We start from the raw sequence: 22,179 nt of genomic DNA, 5'->3' as shown, positions 1-22,179 counted from the left end.
TATCACATAGAGCAGCATGGAGTCGCCCTCTGCAATCCATATCGTTTGCCTTCCCAGAGAGTAAAGCTTGGTATTGAAAAGCATAGGATTTATCTGCTACCAATTTATTGCCGTTACGGTAGCTCTGGTTTCTAAGAGGTGTAGTCTGGGTTGTCAAGGCATGTAGGATTTAAGTGCTCTTGTCGATGGATGAACCCAAGTACTCTTCGCTTCCCGTGCTACTGGGCTCTCCCCTGACAGGTGTACGTTGCTCCATGGATAGCTGGCATGTAAAATGAAGTGTTTCTGCTGAGAAGAATATTTCGCATCAGCAGAAAGGTAGGTAGAGGAGAATGTTGGGTAGGAGGGTGACGGGCTAAACATGGAGGTCTGGAGAGCGGGGCATAGGAGCGAGGGGTTCCCGCTCAAAGTAATGACCAAAGACTGTTTGAGTAGTGACGCTGTTCCTCAGTCCTTTGCAAATGAGGACAGAATATTGTGCTTGCAGGCCATCTCAATCAGTAATTGGCTCTCTTGCTCTAATTCATTCTTTGACTCTAGATGGTTTCGAAAGGTAGTCCAATGAGCAGGTGGTTTGGATAAGCCAGAGGAAGATGACACGATGTCAACATCCGTCTTCATCCGAGACAGGAGCAGCTGCTCGAGAATATCAAGGTAGAACACAGGAGTGCAAACAATATTCAGGCCAGCCAAGGTGAACCACTATGATATACTGAGGAGCTTTTACTGCTATAGTCAGAACAGCGATCTGCGCTGATTCTGCACTTGTTAATTTATTTCCTTCCAGTGTTTTAGCGATCTCTGCATTGCTTTCATATCAGATTCTAGAGGCAGGTCCATCAGGACTATATGGTAACATGTTACCAAAACGTTTTCTCTCCTTGGTTTCTTCACACTCAGTAAGAAGAGGTCTTCCTATCCTCCTGATGAACACCTGTTATTCTCTAGCCCCTCGCTGGCAGCATCTCTGACCTGAATATTTCAACTACATGCATCAACCAATGGGTCCACCAAAAGCTCACGCTGAAAGTTGTAAGTATATTAAGGTCACAGGATCTTTGTCTAATCTCTATTGCTCTCTTAGTCTGCTGATATGAACGCTTGCGTACCCTGGAGAAAACTGGGAATTTGGACCTGTAACAGAGAAGCCAAATCAACTGACTGGCAAATGGAGCCACTTTACACTCCGAATTTCTTTCTTAAGTATGCTGTGTAAAGGCTTGGCTCTAATGTGTTTTGGCAAACGTCCTCGAGGAGAGATTAAGAGCAATGAGCTTGAGAGAACAGAAAGGAGAGCCGCATGCTGAAGGCAGTCTCTTTGGACGTTAATAAAGCGACATACTGGGTAAGAAAAGGTATCTTAAGGATCGCTTCCCGGCAGGGTCATGCAGTCCTAGATGGAAGAACAGAAATGGAATCTCTATCAATATACTCCCAGTGCGCATTCCAGCTCTGCAAGAGAGACTGGAAACCTCTGCCTGCAATACCATTGATGGACCTATCCTCCTCTTGAACTTACCTATTTTGTACCTGTATAGCTTGGCTCAACATGCTCTGGAAAAGTATCCAAACAATTGACTGGACGTTGTGAGGGAAAATACTTGCTTTGTTTGTTTTTAACTGCTGTACTAATTTATTTGAGTCCCGTTTTGAGTTATACAAGTAAATAAACTTCTTATTTACTTCTCCAACAAGTCAATGATTTTAAGACTCTATCTCCCTCATTAGTCGTCTTTTATACTAAATACTCCAGTTATCTTAACTCTATGCCTTAAACCCTAGTAATGTGTTTTCTTTCATTTCTATTTCCCATATATTTTTGAGATGGGCGACGCACATCCACGCATATCCACAGTTGGGAACATGGATTAAAAGGCATATATTTCTGTCTATTATGTCTTATGTTATGAGATTAAATCTTGCTTTTTGACATGCGTGCACAGTGAGTCTGATGTTCAGAGAACTTCCACAAGATCAAATTTCTTGAGGTGAACAGCTAATTTAGACACCTCATTAATGTGTATTGGGATTATGTTTCATTGTTGCATTCACTTGCATTTATAATATGATTGTGCATTATGTTGCACAGTCACCCTTCAGTTTATAGAGCTTTGCAGCCTCTTCAGTCGTTTGGGATACTGAGTATTTTGTATATGCGAATGCCACTAAATACTGTTTAACCTATTCAACATTTATGTATAGTGATAGGTTGGGCAATACCAAAAAAAAACACCAGTATTAGCTTTGAAGAATGAAAAGCCATATGTTTACCCAATATGATGGTGTTAGTAAGAGGTAGCAGCAAGAAAACACGGTGGTTTCACACTAGAAAATTATAAATGTTAACGCCAATAGGAGTTCCAATACTAGTGCATCTTAGGGGAAACCAACCAAAAGCTCAAAAGCTCATTTTTATAGCTATGCAGGCGGTGAGTGATCATAGCAGTACTATTCTGACTGAGCAACCACCTCTACCTGGGAATGCATGACTGGTATTGTCATGATGGATCTAAATTGTATAAAGAACGCTGAATGACGTGGTTCACTTTGGCAGCTCAGTGCTGCAGGTGTAAGTGCGTAGTGCTCTGGGTATATGAGGATTCCATCGACATAAATCAAGGAAACTCAAGTCTGTTGGTTGCTACACCTGTACTTGTTGGATCTGGATTAGTTGTCTCGTAATAATGCATTTTATAGAAGCAATATTGAATTTTAGGTTGCAACATTTTCCATGAGCTTAGGGCGAATTCCATTACTGATATGTGGGAGAGACCAAAACAGCCAAGTTTTTTCAGTATTTAATCTTTCCAAAAGCCATCAGGCAACCCATAGATGGCAGTACATGTCTGCTATGTGAGAACAGTATGCTCTGCAAAATTTTAAGATGCCATTCGTGAGCAGTATAGTATTTCCACAGCGAACATTCACAAAGGAGTATCACGTTGAGGGGCAGTATCCCAAGGGACAGCCATGCTAAGGTTGGAGGGCTGCGTTTGAGTCAGTGTAAATGTGTTCCTGTTAAATTGTTGATTCGTTCATAGAGGCCTCAACATGTAAAATCTGGCGAATTACGGTGCCATTCCCAAATGACGTTGTTCAGGAAAATAACTAGGCTATCACAGCTCTTCCTGTCAGCACCTATAACACATTGCTTCTTAGGAAGATATGCCAGAACTAAAAACTGACTGTCTGCATCTCATGGAAAGTCCTGAAAAGAGGGCTCCCCACCTATCTCCATGTCTTGCTCTTGTTTCCCCTTCCTAAGGTATACACTCAGAGAAGATGAGCTCTGAGATGACGCCTTTTTTCCAAATCTAGCTGTAAACACCAGATTCTTAGAATATCATACAGAGGAAATAAGACTAAGACAGTGGTCCTCTTGCTAACATATGTTGATTGCAAGAGAGCATAATTGTCTGTATCACTTATTAAACTTAGTATGTCTTCCTGGGCTGTGTCTAACATGATTAAAGTGTGCAGTTTACTCAACTCGGGTGTGAAAATAGCCCTCGACTATTCAAGTTCGCATGTTAATTAGTGCCAGTGTAGACGGTACCATTTGGAATTTGCAAACTCCAAGCGTGCTGGGAGCTTATTCCCCATCCTCGGAGGATTTCCTCACCGCACGGCATGACATTTTTATCAGTGCTGGTGAAGAAGCTGTGAAATCTTCTAGTCATCTCAGCTTCATGATCTAGTTATGATGTGTCGGGCTTTTTAATTGTTGAATAATGTGAGGTTAATAAGTTCAAACTATGCCTCTACTTTCCCATCTAGACCAAAAACAAACTTTCTAGTCTTGTCTATAAATGGTGCTATAAGACTGAGCGACTGGATTCTCAGGTAGAAATCAGCTGTCGAAGTTTAGTTGCCCCCGTTATACTTTAGTGTAGACGATGATCGAATCAGATGAATGTGAGTTCCCAGGTATTAATCAACAGCTGTAGGTGGATGTATTGCCTACTCGAGTGGCCATGTGTTTAAGACACTGAAATAACTGTTACATTGAAAGAATTCTTAAAGAAAATTAGCTGTGCATTGGAAGAGTAGCTCTAATTCAAATTAACAATGTGACAGCGGTGTGACGCTTTATGCAAGGCTTAGATTTGCATTCTGACCAAAAGAATCTACTCCTTCAAAGGAAAGGGTCTGCAAATGACAGAACAGGTGAAGATCATTAGTACAGTAGAACCTTAGAGATGATGTATGAAGGAGGGGAAGGCGAATAGTAACGCATTCTATCTTGATGCTTAGAAAATTTTTAGGGGAACTCACTGTCCTCTTCCTTCTGTCTCTAGGTTCATATAAGATGAGGAAAAGGTCCAAGAGGAACAGCGTAACTCATAGTTACTGATGATGTTCAATAGAAAGACAAGAGAGAGATTCTCAATTGAATATTACCGCATTCTCAAGCAATGAAAGTATACATGGGAGGAGGAGATGTGGAATAATTGCGAATTCTACTTCCACTCTGAATCAGTCTATGTGTTCAAGACCTCCTATGGGATCAATGAGGTCATTGCTCTGCTTTATATTGCAGAATCCCATGTGGCTCAGAGAACTGTGCTTAAGAGATCCCTCAGGGGAGAGGTAGCTAGGTTTGGAAAAATATTGAAACCACAATATTAAAGAATGATCAATCAGTTAAAGCTGCAATACTAACAAAGAAGGGGTACTTATGTCCTCTGGAAATCCAGAATGGCTTAGATGTATGATGAGGCAGCTAGTACGAGTGGGATCTCTAGTAGGTGACAAAAGTTGATTCCTCTGAGGACAAAGGTCTGTCTCTGATTCTCTTCAAAAGGTGGGGTTCGTGCTCCAGTTTTCACTTACCAACCCAATTGCTTGGTGTCAAGTACGAATATTCTACTTTGTGCGTAAATGAGTCCTGGTAGCGATATTACATGACAACAAATCTCATTTGTGCAGCAATCATTCTTTCCTTGTTTGGAAATAGATGTATCTTGTCTAGTCCCATTAAGTCTTTGAGTGTCAGCTTGGGGTCAGCATGAAGATATGTTGAACACTCCTTTTCTGAGACGAGCTGCCTCGTCCAACCTAGATCAGATTAGAATTCAGAGTATATGAATCGTACACACGGTGTACTTCAGCAATCACTATCCACCCAAAACATTTACAAAAAGGCGCAGCTGGTTTTTGCCATGGCAGGATTTAGTTATAAAGTCAGAACCCCAATTCCTTATATTAATGGAAATGGACAGTCAGATCCTCTAGAATCAAACTCGGAGGTGGAATAAGTCATCTCACGATAGTTGAGATATTGCTAAGATGATGTATAGCTAATGCTTTTTCTCCTAGTTTTGTATCTATATTTTTTATAATCTGTATTCTTTTTTATTTCTCATTTATTTTTAAATTTATTACTTCATTTCATTTAAATAATTTTATATTAATTAAATATATAATGTCCATCTATATTCGTTTGTACATAATAATTGATGTCCCTTTATTAAATTTCCTGTTTTCCTATCAATCAAGCTATTCACTTCTAAGTTTATATCCACTGATTTTTTCGTTTCCAGTCTTTTTTATTCTACAGTCTTTAAATGAATTTAATTTGAAAATAATTCTTCTTATTAAAAGTTAGATTCCTTTATAGAATTAATATTTAAAAAATGTTAATGTCTACCAATCGACTGTGTTTATTCTATATTTCTTTGGTTTTATTATTAAGTTTCATCATTATTTTTTTTTTTATTCATTTTTTTCATCTATTTTATCATTAATGTTCCAAATAGTTATTCTTTTTTTCTATAAACATTTTCAATTGATCTTCCCAACTATCAAATAATCCCGATTTTAAATTGGGAATAAAATCCTCCTTCCTCCATCTAAGTAGTTATTTTATTGGATCCCAAACTTTTTTTATTCAATTTTGATTATTTTAATCCCCAATCTATCTTTTTCTATTATAATTATTGTGTTTTTTTTGTAGTTCCTATTTCTCTCTTTTAAAATTTTCCTTTATAGTTCATATTTTATATTATCTTCAAATATTTTTTATAGTTAGTATTGTATAGGTTTTTTAGGAGAGACCCAGGAGGTGAAGACGTGTGAGCTTCTTGCCCTGAACAAGTCTGCTCCGAGGGAGAGGAGGTTCCCCAAAGTCCTGACTGGCTTTGTGGGGAGCAATTCCAGAGCATCGCCCGGGGACTCCGTGACAGGGGCATCAATGGATCTGTGCGTATAATGTGTTTGAAGTAAAGACCCCACTGTGTGGCCAGCTGGAAAGGTACCAATGGCAATGCAAGACTGGTATCATGCTCAGTGCAGCTAACCAAACGAAGATCTCTTATGGAATGTGTGCTCCATGACAAAAAGTAACAGTGCTGTGTAGTAACTTAACACAAGGAATTCTATTCGGGTCATCTTAGATGTATGGTCACAAATCCAACTGTTTGTTTTAAGCAACAGGTACCCACAGTTACTGGGCACACGACAATAACTCCGGTATCTGTTTTTGAAAACGAAACTGTTATTCTCAGCAACTCAGGTTATCAGAATCTGATTAGACAAAGTGCTTCATGGATACCACAATTAACTTTACAGCTAGAACAACTGTAAAAAAGAAAAGATTCACATTTAATCAAAATTGGGAATGACATAAATAAGGCAAACCAAGCACTGTCTGAAATTTTGGACAGTAGCAACTCACGTAAAGTATTCACTGCACCAAGAGGAATGCAAACTGAATGAAAGGAATGAATTACTGTGCGTAGTATCCTCACGATGTGCACAACTGTATTAATCATTGCTGTATACTGGCATGTAATATGTATGTGCAGGAATCCTACTATCTAATTATCATTTTGATAGTGAGATAACACACCCTGTCAAGGGGATGGGGGGAGATGTAGCCAATGATGGTAGTTGATTGTTCATTTATTGTGTGATATTATAATTAACTAACATGTTATGTTCTAAATAATCATTGTGTGCTAAATAGAATTAAATTGTAGGACTATAGAAATGTGAGATTGATTAGTATGTAGAGGGAATGATCATGTATTTGGTATCTAAGTAGGGTTGAAATGCAAGGCCTGTAGGCTGAGGCATGAAATATTTTAGCTTAGCTATTTTAGGCATTGGAGCTAAGAAATGCTGACATAAGTGATCAAAGACTAACCTGATGCCCTACAGTTATGGGGAAACAGGTACCAAGTAATAATATTGCAAAAAATTAGCTGGAAGATTAATTTTAAATCACAAAAATATTGTAAAGGCACATCTGTCTCCAACATGTGTCACATGATACAGGTTGTGTGTCAGTGATAATGAGAATAAAGAGACTCTACAAGAGAAATCGGGGTCCCTTACGTTTCTAGGGGACATCAGATTAACAAGGGAAAAAGAGGGTTGACACTTTTTTGGACATTCGCCGAATGCAGGTATAGACAGAATTACATCATAAAAGAGGATGCCCAGAACAGAAAAATTGAGCTCCCCTTGGGAAACTCCAGCAGGAATCATTCATCTACTGATGATCAATCCATGAGAGACCCATCACACTCTAACACTGTTGTTTAGGATGTGAGTAGAATTACAGCTGTGACTTGTGCATAGGTGTGTATAGACTTTCTATATGGTTGGGTAATCGTAACTTTAATTGTAACTTTAATAAAATTTGTAAAATAGACAAGACTTTGTACGTGTGAATGCATGTGTGGTCACTATCCTCATCTTTATGTGTTCCTAGAGACTCTAAATCTGAAGCAAGTAGCAATGGTGACTTTTACTCTATTAAGCTTGAATCTGTAGCCGCCTGAGCCGAACCCCTGGGGTTGTAATACGACACTACAAAATTCACTTTAAATAAAATAAAAGGCTACAGGTTGACAAAGGTAACAGTGTTGACGTAATATACTTAAATCAAACATCTTCCTGAAGACTATTACAGACCAACATTTTAATTAAAACATTAGAATGATATAAAATTAACATCTAGAATGGTCCCTAGAATATGTATAAAAGACTTATGCTAAACAATCTGTTCCACCTTTTATTTAGCTGTGACACTCTGAGTCCATTTCCCTGACCTGAAGAAGAGGTCAGGGTAAACTCAAAAGCTTAGACGTTGGTCCACTAACAGATATTACCTCACCCACCTTGTCTCTCTAATATCCCGGGACCAACATGGCTACAACAATACTGCATACAATTAACATGAAACACATTAAATGGATTAAAAACTGGCTAACTAATAGGTCTCAAAATGTAACCATAAACAGGGAATCATGTGTTTCCAATGGGGTCCTGCAAGGATCAGCTTAATGTTTTTATCAATGAACTGGAAGAAAACATAAAATCATCACTGATAAAGGTTGCAAATGACACAAAATTAGGGGAGTGGTAAATAATGAAGAGGGCAGGTCACTGATACAGAGTGATCTGGATTGACTGGTAAACTGGGCACAAGCAAACAATCTGTGTTTTAACATGGTTAAATGTAAATATACATCTAGGAACAAAGAACTCAGACCATATTTACAGGTTGGGAGACTATCTGCTGGGAAGCAGTGACTGTGAAAAAGATTTGGAGGTTGTGGTGGATAATCAGCTGGACAAGAGCTGCCATTGCGACACTGTGGTCAAAAGGGCGAATGTGATTCTGGGATGTATGAACAAGGGAATCTTGCATGGGAGCAGGGAAGTTATTTTACGTCTGTATTTGGCACTGATGTGACTGCTGCTGGAATCCTGTGTCCAGTTCTGGGGTCCACAATTCAAGAAAGATGTTGATAAATTGGAGAGGGGGCAGAGAAGAGCCACAAGAATGATTAAAAGATTGGAAAATCTGCCTCATTGTGATAGACTCAGGGAGATCAATCTAGTTAGCTTACAAAGAGAAGGTTAAGGGATGATTTGATCACAGTCTATAAATACCTGCATGGGAAACACATATTTAATAATGGGCTTTTCAATTTAGCAGAGAAGGGTATAACATGATTCAATGGCTGGAAAGAGTGTCACCCTAGGGAAAGCCTGTGTCATGGTGCTCACCGTGAGAGGTCTGTACAGGTAATAGGTAAGGTGTTATGGATCTACACCAAACAGCGTGTTCTTAAGGTCTGGAACGTGGGGCCAGTCACCAAACAGCGAGACACAGCTTTCTTTCAGACCAGGGGGGTTTATCTATCTGTCAGGCTACATGTCCAGGGAGTATTGTATGGCTCGCAGTGGGCACCCGCTGAGCTGAATGCTGACCAAGGGGTTGTGAGACCATCCAGAGAGGGAATTGGCGGAAAGACATGAACCAGCAGGAGGGGTCCTGTTTCCAAGGGAAGACAACGGATTGCTGGGCTATAACTAGGTAGAGCTACACGCTGCGTCCTTTACTAAGGGGACAAGCTGAGAGCACAGTTGGTACCATGAAAAAAGGATCCCAGCCCACTAGGCTCAAAAACGCCGTGAGCAATACTAGGTTCTAGGAGCGGGTTCTGATTTCATTCGATACGTATCCCTTTGTTTCCAATACTTCTCTCTATCTGCCATAGGCACCGACTTTCTCTGTTCCCAAGGGGTGTTCAACCCCTACTCTACCCCTTCCCCCAAGCCCCCCACATCTTCTCACCCCCGCTCCACCCCCAGGCCATGTCCCCACTCCGTTCCAGGCCCCACGCCCACTCCACTCCTTCCCCCAAACCCCCCATCTTCCCACCCCCACTCCACACCAGGCCTCACTCCCCACTCCAACCTTTTCCCCAAGCCCCCACCTCTGCCCCATCTCTTCCCAGCCCCTCCCTCCCAGCACCTCCAGCACACCACTGAACAGCTGATCCCCAATGCGCTGGAGGCATGGGAGGGCAAGGGGAGGAGTGATCAGTGGGGCTGCTGGCAGGTGGGAGGCACTGTGGGGGGGTGGGAGGTGCTGATCCACGGGGCTGCCGATGGGTGCTGAGCAACCACTTTTTTCTCCCCATGGGTACTCCAGCCCCAGAGCATCTGCAGGGTCAGCACCTGTGCTACCTGCTATTACTGGAATCTCTGCTCTTTGTTAAATAAACTTCCTCTTGTTTTTACTAGAGACGTCTCTAAGGGCCATGTGCTGGGCAGTGGGAGAGGTGGAACTGGCTTGCTGGTGCTCTGATCCTTTGGGAAGGGCTGAGCTAGGAACACTGTGAGTGCCACTGCCAGGGGATGCTCAGAGGGCACATGGGTTCTGGGTGCCTATCACCAGCCTGCAGAAAGAAAACCATGCTTGAGACGCCAGAGACTGGTGGAGTCAGGGAGCTGACCCGCAGTAGGCACAGACAAGGCTCCCTTGTTCTAGCAGCAGTGCCTCAAAACTCCCGGCAATTGGGGGTGAGGGAGCCAGCCAGGATGTCCCTGCTGTCTGAACACCAGAGGGTGGCAGGGCCACCGTCTTAGCCTTGGCAGTGTCGGGGACTGGGGAGCTGGCCACCACGCAGCTGCATCACCGGCCACACCATAAGCATGAGCGGTAGAACAGATCTGTGAGGACACCGGAAGGCCTGGAGGGCTGCACACGCACTTTATGGGCTAAAGAATAGCCAATCAGAGGCTCTTCTTTAGACATGTCATAGAATTGTATTTTCCTGAACCAATCAGGATGTGCCAAGAGGTGCAGTTATTGATAAAACATTCCCCTCTTCTGCTGAGCAAGTCTTTAACGAATGAAACAACGGTACATAAGCTCTTGTAGAAACAGACCTGCCTCTAAACCGATTGTGTTCGCTTGCTTTTTAAAGTGTTGCCTAAACGAAACCTGCTCTAAAAACGTATTACTTGTAAACTGCAAAGAAAGCTTTAGATTTACACACTATATACAAAACACAAACAGTCTCACTTAAAAGAAAACCAGTGTATATAAAAGAGTTAATAACACATTTTACCAGAGATAAGGATGCTAGTTCTCCTCCACACCATTTCTCTTACTTAACTTTTTAAAAATCTAAATGCTGTTAAACCAAGTAAAGTTTTAACAAATGAACTTTTAAAACATCAATGAAAAGGTGCATGTGTGTAGATGTCTTTATTTCCCAAAGGTATGTACATTTAGCAGACATCATTATTTCTTTTGACTTTTATACCAGGAATTAAATTACCTCTTTTTACATAAAACCTTTAGCATTTGTCTTTAAAAAGGGTAGAAAGCCCCTTATGAAAGTTATGACTAATCTTTATACCAATTTCCCTTATTCCATTAACTTGAAGTAATCTAATTTTATGGTCTTTGATATTTATTGGCAAATTAGACCATACTGACTTTAGCTATAAGGAGACTTTTAATTTAAAACACAAACATACAGAATATCCTTTGTAAAGAATGAAGATTTGGGGGGTTAATATAATACCCTGCCCCAACTTTTACAATACAAAAGAGAAGCAGTAATTCTGTAACTGCATGAAGGAGGGAGTTACAGATTGGCCTTTCTCTCCCGTCAGCAAAAGAATAATTTATCTTAACACTTTCTGAACATTTAAAGCGTAGAGGGAAATGTCACTATAGATGACCCATATTTACATAAGTGCCTGTTTCAATAAGAAGTGAAGTGTAAAAAGACAGAAGCCCTGTGTCAACATGAACCAATGAGTAACTAGTAAGGGGAGAGAGGAGCATGTGGCATATTTGAAGCAGCATGTTTCCCCACTGTCATTTACAGAGCAGTTTTACACACAAAACAACCTTTTTAAAAGAGAATCTGTAACGATGCTGCCTCTGGCGGGACACAACTGAAAGCGTCAGTTCAGGACAAATTGCTTAGAGCAGGGCAGTTACAGCCCAAGGCTGGGGGTCCTTTACTATAAGGCATCAAAACAGCCAGACAGAGAGGATTTCGGTCTCACCCCACTGGCAAACCATAAGTCACACAAGCAATTCCCTGACACTCCAGTTTCCCAGTATCACCAGTAGTGCCACTTGCTATGGGGCTGAATGGTTATGAAAACCAACACCCCAGTAAAAGCAAAGAGATTCTCCTAATCCCAAAGAATCAAACCCCAGACCCAGGTCAATATACAAGTCAGATCGTACCCACAAATCACACTGTTGCCAAACCTTTAGAATCTAAAATCTAAAGGTTTATTCATAAAAAGAAAGAAATACAGATGGGGGTTAAAATTGGTTAAATGGAATCAATTACATATAATAATGGCAAAGTTCTTGGTTCAGGCTTGTAGCAGTGATGGAATAAACTGCAGGTTTAAATCAAGTCTCTGGAGAACATCCCCTGCTGGGATGGGTCATTCAGTCCTTTGTTCAGAGCTTCAGTTTGTAGTAAGTTTCCTCCAGAGGTCAGAAGCAGGACTGAAGACAAAATGGAGGGGTTTCTAGGGCCTTTTATAGCCTCTGCCCTGTGGAAGGACACCCCTTTGCTCTCACTGTGGAAAATCACAGCAGCAAGATGGAGTTTGGAGTCACATGGGCATGTCACATGTCCATGCATGACTCAGTTCTTTACAGGCAGCAACCACTCCTCACATGGTACCTTGAACGTTCCCAGGTAATGGGGGAGCTGAGACCTCCAGCCAGCAGCCCCAGCCCCTGGACAAGCCCCAGCAGAGTTCCCACAGCCCAGGCAGCTGGCAGCTCTAGGGCTGCTCTGGGCAGGATCCCACTGGCTCGTCTCTCACTGCAGGCTGAGCCCAGCCCAGCCCGGCTGGCATGCGGCTTTCACAGCACTGCTGGATCATCTTGCTGTCGAGTTCCATGGCAGGCTCTGGATTTGCTGCTTCCTGGGGCCAGGCCGGGGTCCCTGGAGCCCACAGCTCCTCCATGTGCACATGGCCTGCAAGCAAGAGGACAGGGTGAAGTGCCCAGGCTAGGGCTGCCAACTTTCTAATTGCACAAAACCCAAACACCCTTGCCCCACCCCCTGCCTTGAGGTCCCATGCCTGCCCCTTCTCTGAGGCCCCCCTTCCCTCCAGCCCCAGTCCCTCCATCACTTGCTCTCCCACACCCTCACTCACTTTCACTGGGCTGGAGCAGAGGGTTGGGGTGAGGGAGGGCAGGAGGGTTCCAGCTGGAGTGTAGGCTCTGGAGTGGGGCCAGAAATGAGAGGTTCAGAGTGTGGGAGGGGGCTCCAGGCTGGGGCAAGGGGTTGGGGTGTGGGAGTGGGTGAGGGCTCTGGCTGGGTATGTGGGCTCTGGGATGGGGCTGGGGATGAGGGGTTTGAGATGCAGGAGGGGGCTCCAGGCTGGGGCCAAGGGATTTGGAATGTGGGAGGGGGCTCAGGGCTGGGGTAGGGGGCTGATGTGTGGGAGGGGCTGCGAGGTCTTAGAGGGAGTTAGGGTGCAGGAGGGTTTTCCGACCTGGGGCAGGGGGTTGGGGTGTGGGTACAAGCTTGGAGAGAGAGGTTGCGGGAGGGGGTTTGACTGGAAGAGGGGGTTCGGGGTTCAGGCTCCGGCCAGGCAGTGCTTACCTCAGGGAGCTCCCAGCCGGAAGTGCAGCGGGCTTAAGGCAGGCTCCACGCTGCTCCTAGAAGCGGCCGGCATGTCAGGCCCTGAGGCAGAGGCGCAGCCACCAGGTGGCTCTGAACGGGGCGTGCTGCCTGCGCCAGCAGGCACTGCCCCCACATCTCCCATAGATCTTGGTTCCCGGCCAATGAGAGCTGCGGAGCCAGCGCTGGGGGCAGGGGCAGCATGTGGAATTTCCCTGATCACCCCTGTGCCTAGGGGTCACAGGGAAATGGTGGCCACTTCTGGGGAGCTGCACAGATCCAGGGCAGGGAGGAGGCCTGCCTTAGGCCTGCTGCGCCACCTACTTTCCAGTCAAAAAACCGACGCCTGGCAACCCTAGCCACCCCCAGCCCCCCTCACTCAGTATGCCAGGGCACCTTGTGAATGGGACCCCACTACCAGGGCAGGGCTGTAGGGACGGGGCACCCATGGGCCGGGACAGTGGGCCTGTGCATGGCAGTTAGAGCAGAGACCCCAGCAGCTGTGAGAGCAGAAGATCCCCATGCAGGGAGGCAGCCCAGGGCATGGACAGGGCACTGGGCTGCAGCTCAGGGATGCTGGGCTGCAGCTGGGGCTGGATTCCTGGGTTAGGACGGCAGGGCAGCCCTTGTCTCAGCCCCCACTTCCCCTCCTCTGCGGGGATCCAGGGCTCTTACCCAGGGGGTACCCAGCGGCTCTGTTCCGACACATCCTCCAGCAGAGCAGGGCCACACAGATCAGCACCACGAGGGCACCCAGGCCGAGGAGCACATAGTAGAGTATCCCAAGGCCTGGGGAAAGAGCCAGACAATGAGCTGTGCCCCATCTCTGCCCTACAGCCCCTGAGACCGACTCCATCTCTACCCACAGCCCCCCGCCAAAGCTGACTCCCTCCCCTGCCCCATAACTCCCCTGGGTGACCATACATCCCATTTTGGCCGGGACAGTCCCTTTTATAAGCCCAGTCCCAGCCATCCAGACTTTTTTGGCAATAGTGGGCATTTGTCACAAAGTGGGGTGCAGAGGAACATTGGGGGGCAGATGGCAATGCCAGCTCTGTGCAGGGGGAGAGGCAGCAGTCAGGTGTGGGGCAGGCAGGGCTCGGGTGAGTAGCGACGCCAGCCCTGCCTGGCATGAGGGGGCTGGCAGAACTCGGGTGAGCGGCTGCACAGTGGTGGGGAGGGCTTGGGCTAGCCCCATGTGATGTTCCATTTTCCCTTTGGGAAATATGATCACTCTACCCCACAGGTTCCCCCACAGCCAGAGGCAGGTTAAGGTTTCCTGGCACCCTGGGTCAGAACAAGTGGGGGCCCCTCCCTACCTCTTCCGCCTGCAGCCCTGCCCATGTTCCACCCACAGTCCTGATCCATTCCAACCCCACTGCAGCCCCACAATCCATTTGCTCCTTTCTGCCCTCCCCCCAACTGCAGCTCCAAGGCCGGAGAAGCTCTGTCCCCCCGCCACAGTCCCGGGGCTGCAGTGGGGAGCGAGCACTCCTCCAGTCCCGGGCCCGCAGCGGGGAGCGAGCACTCCTCCAGTCCCGGGGCCGCAGTGGGGAGCGAGCACTCCTCCAGTCCTGGGGCTGCAGTGAGGAGTGAGCACTCCTCCAGTCCCGTGGCCGCAGTGGGGAGTGAGCACTCCTCCAGTCCCGGGGCTGCAGTGGGGAGTGAGCACTCCTCCAGTCCCGGGGCTGCAGTGGGGAGTGAGCACTCCTCCAGTCCTGGGGCTGCAATGGTTGCCAACTTCCTACTCGCACAAAACTGAACATCCTTGCCCTGCTCCCTGCCCTGCTCCTCCTCTGAGGCCCTGCTCATGCCCCGCCCCTTCTCAGAGGCTCCGCCCCCACTCACTCCATCCTCCCCCCCTCCATGGCTCGCTCTCCCCACCCTCACTCACTTGCTTATTTTCACCTGGCTGGCTCAGGCGGCTGGCGTGTTCGGAGGGGCAGGGGCGTATGGGCTGTGGCTGGAGGTGCAGGATCTGATGTGTGGCCCAGGATGAGGGATTTGGGGTGAAGATGAGGGCTCTGGGCTTGGGCTCAGGGGTTCAGAGGGTAGGAGAGGGCTCCTGACTGGGGCAGGGGGTTGGAGTACAAGGGGGAGTGCAGGCTCCGGCTGGGGGTGTGGGCTCTGGGGTCAGGCTGTAGGAGTGTAGGAGGTTGGGGTGTAGGAGGGTGAGGCTGGGACCAAGGGGTTCAGAGGGTGGGAGGGGATCAGGGCTGGAGCAGGGAGTTGGGGCACAGCGGGGGAAAGTGAGGGCTCCAGCTGGGGGTGTGGGCTCTGGGGTGGGGCTGGAGATGAGGGGCTTGGGGTGTAGGAGGGTGTCCCGGGCTGGGACCGAGAGATTCTGAGGCTGGGAGGGGGATCAGGGCTGGGGCAGGGGCAGGGGTTTGGGGCCCGGGAGGGAGTCAGGGGTGCAGGCTCCAGGTAGCGCTTACCTCAAGCAGCTCCTGGAAGCAGCAGCATGTCCCCCCTCCAGCTCCTACATGGAGACTCGGCCAGGAGGCTCTGCATGCTGCCCGGTCCACAGGCACTGGACCTGCATCTCCCATTGGCCATGGTTCCCAGCCAATGGGAGCTGCGGAGGCAGTGCTTGGGGTGGGGGTAGAATGCTGAGCCCCCTGCCTGCCCTACATGTAGGAGCCAGAGGTGGGACATGCTGGCTTCTTCCCGGGAACCGCAGGGAGTCTGCCAGCCCTGCTGCGTGGCGACACCAACCGGACAGTCAATGGCCTAGTCAGCGGTGCTGACCGTAGCCACCAGGATCCCTTTTGAAGCAGGTGTTCTGGTCAAAAACTGAACACCTGGTCACCCAAGCTGGGGCTTCCCCCATCCTGCCCGGTGTTTCTGCCGGGAATTGAACTCAGGGCACGGGGGCTTCCCCTGCCCCTCTCACCTGGCACTTCTGCTATGGCTCTGGGCTTCTGTTGCCCTGTGGCAGATTTCTGCTGGGGGTGGGGCACTCATTTTTCCGGGCCCCCCTAATTGGCTGGGGCCCCTGGGCACAGGCTCCAGAAGATCCATTGGATAATCCGCCACTGCCCATAGCTGACTCCCTCCCCACAGCACCTATGGGGCCAACTCTGACCCCCACTCCACAGCCCCACCCTGAGGCCACCTTCCTGCCCCATCCCACAGCCCCACACAGAGCTGACTCCATCCCCCTCAGGACCTTGGCCAGTGACCTGTCTCCCTGCCAGAGGAGGGCAGCATGTGGAGCTCTGCAGGGCCCTTTGCTGGGGGTGGCTCATGGGTCCCAGCTCAGACTCCTGCCTGAACACAGGTTACGCATCAACACAGATCACACACGTGGGGCTGGAGGGAGCTCTGACTACTGCCCCCAGGGACCATTCCCAGCCCAAGGAGTGGGGGGTGGAGGGGATGGGTTACAGAGGGAGTTGGGAATACTAGCTCCCAGAGGCCCTTCCCCAGCTGCTCCCTTAGGCGCAGCCCCCCAGACTCCTCCCCCAGACCCCTCAGGCTCTCTGCCCCTCAGATCTGTGCTCTGGGTCTGCCTGCAGAGGTAGCAGCCTCCAGCGCCAGAGCCAGGGCTGGCAGGAGAGGGAGCCTCGTGGTGGAGGAGACTGCTCAGAAACTCAGGAGTGGTGCCCCCGGCTGAGCAGGGCTGTGGGAACTTCAGGGACAGCCAGTAACCTCAGTGTGGTGGGCAGAAGCCCTGGCGCTGCCCCCCTGGAAACCGGCCTCCCCCTGGCATGGCCAAGGCATCACTCCCGCCCACCCCGTGTCTGCAGGAACATGGGCATGGCTACAGCGCTGGGCACTCACCGGCCTGCCCGGCACACACCACGCTGGCCTCGGAGCCACGGTCACACAGCCCAGAACCCAGCCGGCTCAGCTGGCACTCGCTGATGAGAGACTCCTGACCTGAGCAGCTCACGCCCTTCAGCCAGACATCGCCAGCCCCGTGGCCAAACTGAGCAACTTCCGGGGCTGACAGCGCCATGCCACAGCCCAGCTGCTTGCACACCACCCCTGCCTCCGGCAGGCCCCAGCCGACATCACACACAGCACCCCAGGTGTTGTTAATCAGCACCTCCACTCGCCCGGAGCAGGGGCTTGGGCCACTCGTCAGCCGCAGCCTCAGCTGGCCCTGATCTGAAACACAAAGCACAGGGCATGAGAGGCTGTTCCCACCCGCCAGGCGCCCGGATACACAGAACGGCATGCGGATGGGTGTGTGTGTCTGCACAGAGCAGAGAGGAGCCATTTGTATATCACTCCATCCATGTGTGTGCACACGCACTCACAAACACACATGCACACTGCACCCCCCTACACGCAATGCCACACAAGCAGACACACACACACACAATCCCATGCACAACCCCCATTCGTCCCTGTGCACACCCGCACATTGCCTCAAACACACACACTGCCACATTCAGACGCACTGCTGCACATGTATGCAAATATTCATAGACTGTCCCATGCGCACCCCTTCACACACAGACCTGCACAAACACTGCCACAAACAGGTACACAGACAATCACACACAAACCCAGAAACACACACACACACCTAGGCTGACCCTCTGCAGAGCCCCCACCCCACTTCCAGCAGCACAGGCTCCTACCACCCTGTTTGTTACCTGAGCACACAACACCGGCATCTTCTCCGGGGTTACAGCCATGCTCTCCCCAAGGCTTAGCCCTGCATTCGGTGAGGGCAGCTTCTGCCCCTGTGCACTGAACCTCATCCAGCCACACACGGTCAGATCCTTGTCCAAACCGAGCCCCACGTGGTGCTGATAACGCCGTCCCACAGCCCAGCTGCCTGCACACGACTTCAGCCTCGGACAAGCCCCAGCTGCCATCACACACAGTTCCCCACTGCTGGTTATGAAGCACCTCGACTCTCCCAGTGCAGCGACTCGGGCCATTCACCAGTCGGAGCTGAGCCACTTCTGAGATGCCAGCGTCTGCAAACACCCAAGGGAATAAACACTCAGGGAGGATCCTGTGCATCTGATCTCTAGTGACATTGGAAGCTTAACACCTTGAGACACAGGACTGGCTGGAGAGGCAGACTCTGGAAACTGAAACAAGAGAACTGCCAGCTGTTGCTTGTTTCTACTGTGTTCAGAGAAACAAGACTTTGTAAATCAGATCGCACCAAAGAAACACTTGACTTGATTAATCAATTCCTCCTCTTCCCAGAAACACCCCTCAAGGCCCCGCTATGACTAATGCAACAATCCGGCAACGCTCCTCATTTAGGAAGAGCAGAGTGGGCACATGGCGGGGGAGGCAGCCTGACTTGCTTTACATTTAGTGAACACTCAGCAGTGTTGGACATGGAAAGCATAGGGAACACTGTTCCCATTGAGCCATGGCAAGAGGGCAGGGTTGCCAACTTTCTAATCTCACGAGATCGAACTGCTCTGAAACAATTCCTAGAGCAGATGGTTTAGAAAATTGTTCCAATGCTTAAGCAGCAAAGAGTCCTGTGGCACCTTAGAGATTAACAGATGTATTGGAGAATGAGCTTTTGTGGGTGAATACCCACTTCGTCGGATGCCAACGAAGTGGGTATTCACCCACAAAAGCTCATCCTCCAATACGTCTGTTAGCCTATAAGGTGCCACAGGACTCTTTGCTGCCTTTACAGAACTCTAAGTATATTTCATCTTCACTATTACTTTTCTCAACCAAACTGGTAATCTCATCAAAAAAAGATATCAAGTTAGTTTGACAAGACTATGTTTATTTGCATTAATTGCATTACCCTCCTTTAATTCTTTATTGATCGACTCCCATATCAGTCGCCCCATTGCCTTGCCTGAGATCGATGTCACTTTTTAAAAATTGGCACATACAGCATTAGCTTCTTCCCAGGCTGTGGACGGCTTTCTAGGCACCAAGACTTAACTGAAAATACATTAACCGGTCCGCATGCTATTTCCTCGGCTGTTTTAAAACCTTAAATGCCAAATTACTGGACCTGCCTGATTTAAACTCTAACTTATGTAGTTCTGTTTCATACCCCTGATATATAATGGGAATGACAGAGCTGTTATCATCGACCAAATGTGAGACTGATATGTATCTGTTTTTCCAAATACAGAAATGAAATATTTATTGAACAATTGTTCTTTCTCGCATTGTATTGATATTTCTCCATTCCAACTAAGCATGGACACGATAATCATTGTCAGCGATTCTTTTGTTTCTTTAATATATATTAAAACCTTTCTTGTTGCCATTACTCTGCTGCGCATGCTTTCTTATTGCTTCCCTTATCAATTTTCTACAAACTAGATACAATAGAGATGGCTCTCCAACAGCAACATACCCTTCTGCAGTGAGGTCATAACAATCGTGTGGGGCACTGAGTCAGCATGACTAGACAGGAAAGCATGCTCTATTGAGTTTCCCAACAGGCTCTCCTGCACGGCATCAACTATGTAATGGAGGCGTGAAGTTACCTAGAGCACACAACACGGCATCTCTCCGTGGGTACCGTTATTCTCTCCCAAGGCCCGAGCCTGCAATCGGAGAGGGCAACTGTCTGTCCCTGTGCAGTTTGACGTCATCCAGCCAGACATGGTCTGATCTCCCCATCGAGCCCCTCCGGGGCTGATAAACAGCCGTCACACCCAGTGCTGCCTGCAACACGACTCCGGCATCCTGTAAGTCCCAGCTGTCATACACACTTTTTCCAACACTGATGGTTTGTGAGCCTCGACCCCCCAGCGCCGTGACTTGCGCATCACTGGTGTGCAGTCGAGCTGAGCCACTTCTGAGATGCCAGCGTCTGCTAAAACGCCAAGGGAATAAACACTCAGGGGGAAGTTTTGTGCATTCTGATCACTAGTGATGCTGGGGGACAGGTCTGAACAGCCCTTGCAAAGCTGTTTGGGGTACACTCCCTGTCAATTAAATCGGGCAGTTAACTCTGCGATTAATCAAAAAATTAACCGTGATAAAAAATTAATCAGGCTTAATCACAATTTTAAATGAACTGTTAAACAATAGAAAACAATTAAAATTTATTTGAATTTTATCATTTTTCTACTGGTTTTCAATATTTGATTTCAGTTACAACACAGAATACAATCTGTCAGTTCTCACTGAATATTATTACAGTTAAGTCGCTTTATCCAGCCATGTTGGAGGGAGTGGGGGGGTGCCGGAAAATGAAAATGAGGTAATAAGGAGGGGACGGAGTTTGGGTGCGCGAAGGGGATGCAGGGCTGGGGATGCGGGAGGGGCTGTGGAGCACGGGTTTCCCCCTTGGGGGAAGGACAGCGTGTGCGGGAGGGGGATGGGCAGACATTTTGGGGCTGTGGGGTGCCAGATCCAGGGGCGCATTCACTTGGGCAACTCCACGCAAGCAGCAGCTTGTCCGACTGCTCTAGGTTGGAGGTGCGGAAGGCAGCTTGGCACACTCTCACCACAGGCGCCACCCTAGCTACACTTGGCCAGGTGCCAGCCAATGGGGGGAGCTGTTCCGCAGTCAGGGGGAGCGTGGGGGTGCAGAAACGCAGAGTTGCCTGATGCACCTGTGTGGGAACATCGCGAATCCTGCGCGACATTTGCCACTTCGGGAGGCCCTCCGAAGTGAGCGGCCTCCGGACATTTACACCCCAACCCTCCTGCATACTAGCCTTCCCATAAAGTCCTCAGAGCCTGTGCTCAACTTCTGTGTCCAACCTGCCAGCCCCAACAGCTGGGAACTAATAACTGGCTTAATGGAAGATCAGAATGGAGATTATGGAGCTTCTGTTGGTGCAGTGGTCAGATTAAAGGGCTTTTATGGATATGGTTATGGTAAATGGTAAGAATAGTTTGGAAAGAATAGTATTTTGCAAATTCATCTATACAAGTAAGGGTGCGGACAATCTCTTATTGTAAAAGCGCAATTTACAAATGTAGAATTTTTTTTTGTTACGTAATGAACTCAGGAAAAAAAATGGAAAACATAGAGGCGTACACATCCTCTAGTCTACTTCTTGTTCAGCCACTTGCTCAGACAACAAGTTTATTTACAATACAGGAGATAATCGCTGGCCTGCTTCTTATTTGCAGTGTCACCCGAAATCAGAAGAGGCATTTTGCATGGCACTTTTGTAGAGTTGCGTTGCAAGGTATTTTACGGTGCCAGATATGCTAAACATTCACATGCCCCTTTATCTATGACAACCATTCCAGACAACATACTACCCATGCTAATGATGTTCGATCAAAAGCAATATGTTAATTTAATTTGTGACTGAAATCCTGGGGGGAGAATGTGCTATTTCCTGCATGTATTACCTGAATCTGCATATCTTTCCAGTTACACGATAGTCTCGGGATGATGACACTAACATGATAGTTGCATTTTAAGAACATTTTTCACTGCTAGATTTGACAAACACAAAGAAAGGTATCTGTGATGCTCTGTAACCTCCACAGGATCACACAGCAACCAAGCATGTTCATCCCTTAAAAAATGATTGGTGCGGTATCCAATGCAAAGTTTGTCCATATTGGGTGTCTTCGCAAGGTTCATATCACGTGTTATAGTGATGTTATAGAATTGTTTGTGGCAGTAATTGTTCAGTTAATGTTATAGGTTACTAAATTCGTGGTATATAGTTATGAGGCTGAAAAATGTATCCTCATGGGCTTAAATTAAAAGCCCAGCGAAACTCTCTCCAGAGCAGAGGGGCAGTTCAACCTCATCAAGGCATGTCATGGGAATCAACTCAACCCAGCCTCGACAGCACCTTAAGGACCCCGCCTAGGCAGCAACAAA

The 22,179-nt window shown here is 47.6% G+C and overlaps 3 protein-coding genes across 3 annotated transcripts in view; 1 reads left to right on the top strand and 2 right to left on the bottom strand.

Annotated features, from left to right (window-relative positions):
- LOC116835240 (scavenger receptor cysteine-rich domain-containing protein DMBT1-like) overlaps positions 1-22,179 on the top strand; it is a 633,172-nt gene that overhangs the window by 280,905 nt on the left and 330,088 nt on the right. The gene's annotated exons all lie outside the window — the stretch shown is intronic.
- Positions 1-22,179, bottom strand: part of LOC116835294 (scavenger receptor cysteine-rich type 1 protein M160-like) — a 225,170-nt gene that overhangs the window by 124,558 nt on the left and 78,433 nt on the right.
- Positions 11,884-19,210, bottom strand: LOC116831206 (scavenger receptor cysteine-rich domain-containing group B protein-like). The gene is made up of 5 exons (XM_075070507.1): positions 19,165-19,210; positions 18,029-18,358; positions 17,205-17,534; positions 14,097-14,210; positions 11,884-12,770 (listed from the first exon to the last, which is right to left on the bottom strand). The coding sequence occupies exons 1-5, from the start codon at positions 19,208-19,210 to the stop codon at positions 12,574-12,576; spliced, it is 1,017 nt and encodes a 338-aa protein (XP_074926608.1). The 3' UTR covers positions 11,884-12,573.

Source organism: Chelonoidis abingdonii, chromosome 11 (assembly GCF_003597395.2).
Source record: "Chelonoidis abingdonii isolate Lonesome George chromosome 11, CheloAbing_2.0, whole genome shotgun sequence".
In the NCBI taxonomy this organism is placed as follows: Eukaryota; Metazoa; Chordata; order Testudines; family Testudinidae; genus Chelonoidis; species Chelonoidis abingdonii.
The sequence above is the reverse complement of the archived record's forward strand: the minus strand, read 5'-3'. Positions and strand labels throughout refer to the sequence as shown.